The sequence below is a fragment of the Condylura cristata genome, unplaced genomic scaffold (assembly GCF_000260355.1).
Source record: "Condylura cristata isolate star-nosed mole 26May11 unplaced genomic scaffold, ConCri1.0 scaffold00034, whole genome shotgun sequence".
Lineage (NCBI taxonomy): Eukaryota > Metazoa > Chordata > Mammalia > Eulipotyphla > Talpidae > Condylura > Condylura cristata.
The window spans coordinates 7,978,804-7,987,670 of NW_004567135.1; the positions used below are offsets into that span (position 1 = coordinate 7,978,804).

Genomic DNA, 8,867 nt, shown 5'->3' on the forward strand with positions numbered 1-8,867 from the left:
CGGGGCAGGCGGGGATCGAACTCATGTGGAAGTGGCTTTAGCTTCTCAGTGCTGTGCTTTAACCCGCTGAGCCACCAGGGAGGGCCCTATTCACCCCATTCTTAAGGACAACTCCCCTTGCTCTTTTGAGCTAATTCTCTCAGGTGGGGATGGGCAGCTCCTCTCTGATAAATGGCCCCCCAGAAACAGAAAGTGAAGGTGGGCTGCACTGGTGGGCCACTGCCAGGGTGGGTGTGAGGAGACCTATCCTCGGAGATAAAAGGAAACCGAGTCAGGCAGCCCTGGGCTTGAAACTGGCCAGCCGAGCTGGGGCAAGTCACTTACCGGGGCACCCGTTGCTCACCTGTAAAATGGAGACAATTATACCTACCTTTTGAGGATCACAGACAAGTGCCTCGCACCCAATCGCTAATCATAAACGGGGGCTATTACGCGCCCCCTTCCCGCGCCGTGGGAGTGAACGCTAGCTGAAGCTGGGGCCTGGGGATCTCGGAGGATCTGGGAGCGCGCCCTGCGGCCTCCTCCCTCCAGAAGGTGGGGACGCGGTGGAGGAAGGGCTGCCGGGGGCGGAGCTCGCGCGTTGGGACCCGCCCCCCTGTCCCGGCCAGTCTGGCCTGGCGCTGAGGGAACCGCTGTCCCAGCCGCCACGCGCGCAGCCCGTCCTGGTGTGGTGCCCGTGCCGGTTCCCGCCCGTGCCGTGCCAGTCATGACCCTGGGCGCCTCACTCCTCTCCCTCCGCCTGCTGCTGCTGCTGCTGCTCGGTAGGGCGGTGTGCTGGGCTGACGCCGGGTCCGAAACCGAAAGTCCTGTCCGGACCCTCCAAGTGGAGACTCTGGTGAGGCGTCTCGGCTCTGGAACCCCAGCAGCTGGGCCTTGCAGGGGGATATGGAGGCCCAGACGGACGAACGCACGAACGTGGGAACGTGGGAGCGGGGAGGAGGGGGAGTGCCGGCCCCGAGTTGGGGGTGCCGGGTCTACGGGCAGAGCCGGAGGAGGAGGAACCTCCGTGACGCCTGTAGTTCGATCATAGGTGGAGCCCCCCGAACCTTGCGCAGAGCCCGCCGCCTTCGGAGACACGCTTCACATCCACTACACGGTGAGGGGCCTGTGGGGGTGGGGCAGGGCGCAGGCTGGGAGGGGGCGGCCCGCGCTGAAACACGTCAGCTTGGGCTTGGACACGTGGCAGGCGGTGCGGGGAGAGTAGCTCGGCCTCCGGGGTCGCCAGCACGTGGCGGGGGTGGGGGGGGGGGTGGGGGGCGGCGCGGGAGGAGCGCGCCTCTGCCCTGCCTGCTTCCCCTTCCTGCTTTCCCTCCAGTTTCAAACAGAGAAGTGGCGGCCGGGAGCGCCGCAGAAGAGCCAGCCCTTTGGGGCTGGCTGTTCCTTTCCAACCTGAGGAGCTCTGGCGGTAGCGAGGGGGTTGCCGCCGCCCAGCGGCCCAGGTGTGTGGTGCGAGACTGCCGGGTGCAGGAGGTGACTGGAGCTTGCTCTCGGTGCTCTCTCCCCCAGGGCAGCTTGATAGATGGGCGCATTATTGACACCTCCCTGACTAGAGATCCGCTGGTTATAGAACTGGGCCAAAGGCAGGTGATCCCAGGTATGTGAGCTCCGCTTCTCCACCTCTTTCCAATCTGAGCCACTTCAACCTCCCGAGTGCCCTGGGAAGGCCTCCTGGAAGCAGTTAAGACCCCAGGGCGCTCTCGGCCACCCCCTGAGGCTCAAACCCCTGTCCCAGAACCTCCTTTGCTTGTACCCCACGGAAGCCAGAGCTAGGCGAAGCAGGTAGCCTTTGATCCTACCCCCTGGGGTTTGGGGCTCGTAGGCAGCTTCGCACTCAGGTGTGTTTTCTTCCTTAAGGTCTGGAGCAGAGCCTTCTAGACATGTGTGTGGGGTGAGTATCTGGGCAGGCCTGGGGCTGGGTTTCCTTCTGCGTGGCTGGAGGTTTTCTCTGCCATCCCGGCCCCTAGCGGAGGCAAGAGAATGCTGGGCAAAGGGTCCTGGCTTCCCTCTGAGTGGGTGAGCTGGTTGGGGCTCTTGAAGGCACGCACAGCCGCTCTGGCTGGGGTCTGGTTGGAGCTGAGGTGTGTGGGGGCTGGACACCTTTGCCGGCTCGGTGCTCAGGTGGGAAAGTTCACGTTTTGGGTGTGAATATCCAGAAGACGTTGCAGGTGGGCCTCAGAGGGACTGAGGTTGCCGGCCCACCTAGCCCTGCCTGCCTGTGACTCGCGTTCCTTCCCTCAGAGAGAAGCGAAGGGCAATCATTCCTTCTCACTTGGCCTATGGAAAAAGGGGATTCCCACCGTCTATCCCAGGTAATCTGATAAGGCCGTAAGCCACCAAAATACGCAGCCCCTGTGAGCTACGGGGAGCTTCAGTATGTTTCTAGCTTGAAGTCTTGTTCCAGTTTGCTGGGACAGTCAGGAGTGGCCGAAGCTCTTTGACCAGGGTCATTTTCCCTCCAGTTGTCAACAGGGATTAGAGATCTATTAAGGTGTTAAGGTCACCTGGCTTGGCTTCTGCCCACCACTGGCTTTTTAGGGAGGAGACACTGCTCGAATCACATGGGTCTGCGACCTTGGCACCCTGCCAGGGCTCTTCGTCTTCTCCCTGTAATGCAAACTGTGCCGTTGGTACAGTTACGCTTCTCCCTATTCTTTTACCTCCTTTCAGCCTCCACCAGGGAAGAGATATCAAAAATGATCATAGTGAAGGAATTCAAAATGCAATAAAATCCAGTCTACTCTATAACTTTAAAAGCCTTCACAGGCCTGGCACTAGACAGATTTCCCAAGATGTATCTCTGCTTTGGGCCGTAAGAGCTCTGTTAGCCAAAATGTGGTGTTCTTCAGGATACAGGTATCATAGTTCTTCCTCTAGGGCCCCCTGAGGGAGACTCACAAAGGGACTAAGGACAGACTCTCGTACCCAGGGGCCTATTCCCATTTCCAGTGCTGCTGTGGAGTCTCTTTCCCCTCCAGCTCGCTTCTGCCCACTCCCCAGCCCCTTGCACCCTAAGTGCGCCTTCCTCCTCTCCAGTTCTTATGTTGAGACATCTGCTGATTCTGATAACCACAGTGAGTGTGCTTATTATTGGTTGATGGCATTTTTTTAAAAATCTAGTTTAAATCCAACTCATTTCAGTCCTGCAAGATTCTGTCCATGTGGCTGCTTGGGAGTGCGGTACAGTTAGTGCTCAGCTTCTAAGTGTAGGATAGCCCGTGTGCTGTGGATGCACAGGAAGCTGTCACGCACTCCGACTTGGCACTGAGTATGAGTCACACTTACCTACGTGGGATCAGCCTGTCACCAAAGTCTCTTAACTCTTTCCTGACTTTGTCTAAGGGACTCAGCTCCTCATTGAAGTCTGGCGCCGCAGTCGTGGCCTCGGCGCGGCATGCCTTCCTCTCTTCATTCAGATTCTGAGCATTTTGCAGATTCTAACCCTCCCCTCCTTTCTGCCTCCAGCGGATGCAGTGCTGAAGTTTGACGTGGAGCTGATTGCACTGATCCGTGCCAACTACTGGCAAAAGCTGATGAAGGACGTTTTGCCTCTGGTAGGCATGGCCATGGTACCAGCCCTCCTGGGCCTCATTGGGTATCACCTGTACAAAAAGGCCAGCAAACCCAAAGTCTCCAAAAAGAAGCTCAAGGAAGAGAAACGAAACAAGAGCAAAAAGAAATAATAAATAATAACAATGAAAAAAACGACTTTGCATTCTTCACCGGGTAATTTCTGAGGCTACTTTGGCTAGTGCGGCTGAGCTCAAGGGCCAGGGCAGAGGCGCCAGGGCTGAATCTTGCCCAGCAGGAGGCGGCTGGAGGCTCTGGATCACCTCTTCCCCGGGCCTCCGCCTTCTGGCTTGAATCTTCCTGTAGGTAGGGTCTCTAGGTCCTGAAAGTATGGGCTTGGGGTCCCGTGGGGCCCTGACTTGAGGCCTCATGAGTACGAAGCCTCCTGGAAGGTGCTAGCTATTTTCTCCACTCCCTGGCCTGCAGTACCCTTGTGTTTGCAAAGCAGACTGCGCTTTCCTATAAGTCAGAGATCCAAGGAGCTCATGAATGCCGTGGACGTTTTTAATAGCCAAGTCCTGAGTTTTCGAGAAACTCTGTGTGAATGGCAAAGAGATTTCCTTTTGTATCACAAAATGTGGGGGACCACATGGGCTGCTTCAATGATGTTGTGAGTGGCTGGCTTCTCCGTAGGCTGGATTGCAGGTGTGGGTAAGGGCTGGGGTAAGTTGCTTCGATGGTTGACAATGAAGAGCGGGTTGAGCTGGTTCAGCACTTCATCACTCACCGAGATGCCATCCAAATACTGCTTGAGCATCTCCCGTAGCTTCCTGTTGATTTCTAACAACTGGGCACGTCTGTGTTGAAGGCTCAGCTGCTCCAGTCTCACTTTATTGTACCTTTTCCAGAAATTCTCCATCCCTCTGTAGTCCACCATCACCTGCGAGTTAAAGGGACAGAGTCTGCTAGCCGTTGCCCCCCACCTTGCGCCATGGCACCCCAGCCCTGGGCACTCCACCTTTGCAAGCTCCTCACTCAGCTCCTCTGGGTAAATTTCCCCGAGCTCCTCCTCCTCCTCAACACTCAGTGCAGATGAGTAGAAAGGCAGCACTTTTTCTTCCTCTGTTTCAAATTTCCTACATATTTCAGCAAGCTTAAGGATCTTTTCACCCTATGAGAAGTAGGAAGAGATCTTTAGTAGGGGGCTGGGGGACTCCTGCTTGAACCCAGGGAAGTTACTCATCCAAATGGGAGGCAAGAATAATAAATACACCCAACCCAGACTGCTTATAAGCTGCTTCCCGCTGCTCTGAGTATTTTATATTCTTATGGAATTCATTTATTCATTATGCATTTCATGTGAGGGGGAGGGCCTCCCTGGTGGCCTAGGGGTTAAGTCTCAGCGCATCACTAGGGTGGGAATTCAATCCCTGGCCAGGGAGTGACCCACATGGTGCAGCAGACCTCTCCTGTCTCCCTGCTACTCCCCTCAGCAGTGGATTTCGGTGGGTCGGCCTGTTCTGCTCCCCGCTCTGTCTCTGGTGAATCCTCTCACCGCCCCTGCACCTCTGGCTTAAACAAATTCTATGTCAAAGAAAAGTAAACTGGGATGGGGTTTGGTGGAACTGCACTTGAAAAAAATAGTAATGTGAGAGGGAGGGAGCACAGAAGGTCCTGTTCAGGCAGGACATAAGAGGAACTCCTTTTCTGCTTTTCCTGAACCTCTTTTACTTTTGGGGGGACCACATCCCTTGGCTTTGGTCAGCAGCCCCTCCCCATCGTTACCTTCTCAACAATCTTTTTCAGGGCCTTAAGGGTAGCATTACTTTCCAGGGTGAGCTTGGCTAAGTTTTCCTGTGATATTGCCCGGACCTGAGTCCTTTGGGCCTTAAGTTTTCGCAGTTGTCCAAGGACCACTTCCTTGTCATCACGAATGTACTGGTTCTGATCTTCACTGTCACGGCTGTGCATCATGATTTTGTTTTTTAAAGTGAATATGGCATCCTGGAGGAACAGCAGATGAGAGATAGCACTTGACTAGTGGAGGCTCTTCAGTGAGACAAAAAGGACTGTTGGGGACTGAAGTCAAATTATATCATCTTCCCAGCCAGTTAATGAGGCCCAGTAGAAACTGGGGGAAGGGTAAAGGGAAGAGAAAGCGGCATTTCTGGGTGGCTGCACTAACCTGTAGCTTCTGTATTTTTTTCATCTGTGCTTCAATCTCTTTGGAACTCTTCTCATCCTTCACCTTCAGGGCCTCAAAGGCCACCTTGCGGTCCTCTGTGGCATCCGTGTAATTCTTGAGTGCCTCCTGGAACCTTCTCCACAGATCTTCTACTATATTCTCCAGCTGCAGTCTTAGAAAGTGCTTCTCTTCTAAATTCTGGGAAGTGGCCCAACACAGCCAGGGCTTAGCGTTGCCCTCTTCGCGCCCTCACTCCTGCCAGCTGCCTCCCCTCTTACATTGTCTACAGTATAGCGCTGGGGTCACCATGCACACGGCCAGGCGGATGGTATAAATAAGCAATGTGGGTGAGAGGGGCCTGTGGGGAGCCAGGAAGGAAGCCGGGGGCGGGCAGGACACAGTGCTCGGCTCTTCTCCTCGGGAAGGGGGCCGTTTTGAAAAGTGGCCAAGCCTTAGCGACCCTTACACTTTCCAAGGGAAGCTGAGAATTTGGAAATTCATATGCTATCTCCTACTTCTTAAATGTAGGGAGCTTATTAAACATTTGTATAAAACACCGTGATGCCAAATAAAAACCAAGACCCAATCCTGCAGGCTGGCCAAGCCTGCCATCTCCAGGACGTGGGAAGCAACTTGGGCCAACGGCTGGATGACCCGGATTCTCCTCCTGGCACTATAACAAATGAGTAGCGTGACTTTGGCAGGTCATCGTACTTGTTTGGGATGAAGCCAGATGATGTTCTCAGTGTATTTTAGCTCTAAAATGCATTTCCTAGCTATTTCAGAGTGGCCCGCCCCACTTCTGTGCAGTTTGTGCAAAGTTGGGGTACCTACAGAAGCAGACATGTTACTGACTGTCGGGTAAGGGATCTCATCTAGTTCTAGAAGCCATGAGCAGTACCCTCTTTTCGCCCCCAGATCTTGCCCACTCTTCCCCTTCTGTACCTTGTTCTTAAGATCATCCCACATGCTCTGGAACTCCAGCTTGCTTTCATACTCGGAATCGATATAGTTCTGTTCCATGGCCATGAAGACGTCTTGTAGGTAGCGAATCTCTTTTTCATGTTGGTCAATAATTGTCTTCCTATAAGATATAAGACATTGTCCCTGCTGGGGGAAAAGCATATAGACGGATACAACTCACAGTGGTATGTAATAAAACTGAGTCGAATGCTACAAACTCTTGGGCACAGAAGGAGTACAGAAGGAGGCAGGCTTTATTATTTTTAGGGTCAGAAAGAATAAGATTATTTCATGTTATTTTTAAAAAGATTATTTATGCATACAGAACTGGGTACAGCCCAGAAGTGCAGGGGGATGAGAAGATTCACCAGAGACAGAGTGGGGAGCTGAACTGGTGGATTGACTGAAATACACTGCTGAGGGGAGCAGCGGGTGAGGCAAGAGAGATCTGCTGTGCCCTGTGGGTCACTCCCTGGCCGGAGACCTAACTGAGGTCAGAGAGGTGATAGTGCTAAGACTTAACCCCTAGGCCAAGGGGTTAACCCCTAACCCAAGGAGGCTGAAAATGGGTGATTAAGGGCCTCACAGGTAGCGGGACCTGACATGGGCAAAAGAGGCTAAAGCTTAAATCCCAGTTAGACTCGGGGTCTTCTCTGCTGGGAGTGCTGCCACCAAGGGGGTTCTGTGGGGTGCTAGCCACCTACTTCCACGAGCTCCTGACTCAGGCTCTGGGCTCTCCACTGGTCTTAGACTCAAGCCCCCATCTTGTTAGGTCACCATACCTTTCTGTCTCAAACTCCTTGGTCAGGGCCTCCAGCTCTGTGTTGTAACTTTCTTCGAGGAGGCTGAGTCGGCGTCTCTGCAGGGCCAGGAGCTGGTCCACATTGTGCAGGTGGCTGCGCAGAGCGTGGGCACACTGCTCCTCAGCTTCAGACAGGTCCTTTGCTAAAGACTAGGTAGGAAGTTGAGATTACCATTCGCCCAGTGGGCTCTGTGAGGAAAGCTAAGGTATTTAGCCGGCTAGATGGCTAACGCGTTCCTAAGCCAGTTCTCTGCTTTCACTCTTGAATGTGTTTGTTTTTAAAGAATTGTTTATTTGTGCATACAGAACTGGGGTACAGGCCAGGGGTGCAGGGGTGGTGAGAGGATCCACCAGAGACACTGCTGAGGGGAGTGGTGGGCAGGACAGGAGAGGCCTGTTGCGCCATGTGGGTCAGCTCCCTGGCCGGGGTGGAGCTCATGGCTGTACTGACAGCTTCATAGTGCTGCGCTTCAACCCCTGTGACCCCACTCTTGAATTTAAGTAAAAGTAATATCAGGAGCCAACAGAGCACACTGGTGCCAGCCAGTGTCGTAAGGACATTGCACATGTACCGTGATGAGGCTGCTACTGAAAGGAACCAGAGACTTGGAGAGAGGGCAGGCTCTAGGGCTGGGCAGAAAATAAATGAGTTGACCCTACGGCCCCTTGTAAGAGTTAGCTAAGAAGCTGTCAAAGACCAACGGAACCGCCCTAAAGGACTCAGGAGTCGACAAAAAGCAGATCAAGTGGCAGACTTTCCCTTGGTGGGCACGGCCTCTCCCATCTTACCATCTTCTGCAACGTGACCTTGCTGCTCCTCTGTGGAGAGCCTCCCTCCATCTCCCTGAATTTGGGCAGACCGTGACCACCTGGGCCCTGTGACTACCTGCCCTTTCCAGAGGTGGCCCTTACCTCACCTGGTGGCCTTTCCTCACCTGGCAGCATCTGTTGTCCCTTGTGATGCATATTCTGGGGTGCTCCCTCCATTAACCCAGCTAGGGGCCACCTGAAAGCATGCTGGTCAGCAGCCCACTGGAGCTCCCTGCTGACCATCAGAATCCTCTCCCAGCCTCTTAGTCATTCAGCCTAGGCGAGCCTGCAGGTGATGCCAGTCCCAGATGACACCCGATGGAAAGCTGGGTGAGAGAGCCCCAGCAAGAACCGCCCTAGTGAGCGAGGTCAGCCTGCAGACTCAGGAGAGGTAGTAAAATGTTGTTTGAAGTGAGTCATCTAGGGGTGGTTTGTTATGTAAGACAATTCCCTGGGGAAAAGGGACAGTCAGGGCAACAATAAGGATGATCAGAAGGACACTTCTGATCAGCTGTCATTAGAGGATGACAGACAGAAACTTTTTTTTTTTTTAATTTTTTTTTTTTTATTAAAAAGTTTATTTTTACATCATTTTTCACA

At 53.7% G+C, this 8,867-nt stretch overlaps 2 protein-coding genes across 2 annotated transcripts in view; one reads left to right on the forward strand and one right to left on the reverse strand.

Moving 5' to 3' along the window:
- The first annotated feature begins 583 nt into the window (after nt 1-583).
- Nucleotides 584-3,701, forward strand: FKBP11 (FK506 binding protein 11, 19 kDa). The gene is made up of 6 exons (XM_004692794.1): nt 584-835; nt 1,031-1,096; nt 1,507-1,594; nt 1,855-1,888; nt 2,239-2,309; nt 3,463-3,701. Exons 1-6 carry the CDS (start codon nt 707-709, stop codon nt 3,678-3,680), a joined length of 606 nt encoding a protein of 201 aa, XP_004692851.1. The 5' UTR covers nt 584-706; the 3' UTR covers nt 3,681-3,701.
- Nucleotides 3,702-3,988: 287 nt separating this feature from the next.
- Nucleotides 3,989-8,867, reverse strand: part of CCDC65 (coiled-coil domain containing 65) — a 6,688-nt gene continuing 1,809 nt past the window's right edge. Inside the window, exons 3-8 of the mRNA XM_004692795.2 lie at nt 7,438-7,607; nt 6,638-6,776; nt 5,693-5,890; nt 5,293-5,511; nt 4,526-4,678; nt 3,989-4,447 (exon numbers count right to left, since the gene is read on the reverse strand). Coding sequence (XP_004692852.1) covers nt 4,136-4,447; nt 4,526-4,678; nt 5,293-5,511; nt 5,693-5,890; nt 6,638-6,776; nt 7,438-7,607 — 1,191 coding nt within the window. The 3' untranslated portion in view covers nt 3,989-4,135. The remainder of the gene's footprint in view (nt 4,448-4,525; nt 4,679-5,292; nt 5,512-5,692; nt 5,891-6,637; nt 6,777-7,437; nt 7,608-8,867) is intronic.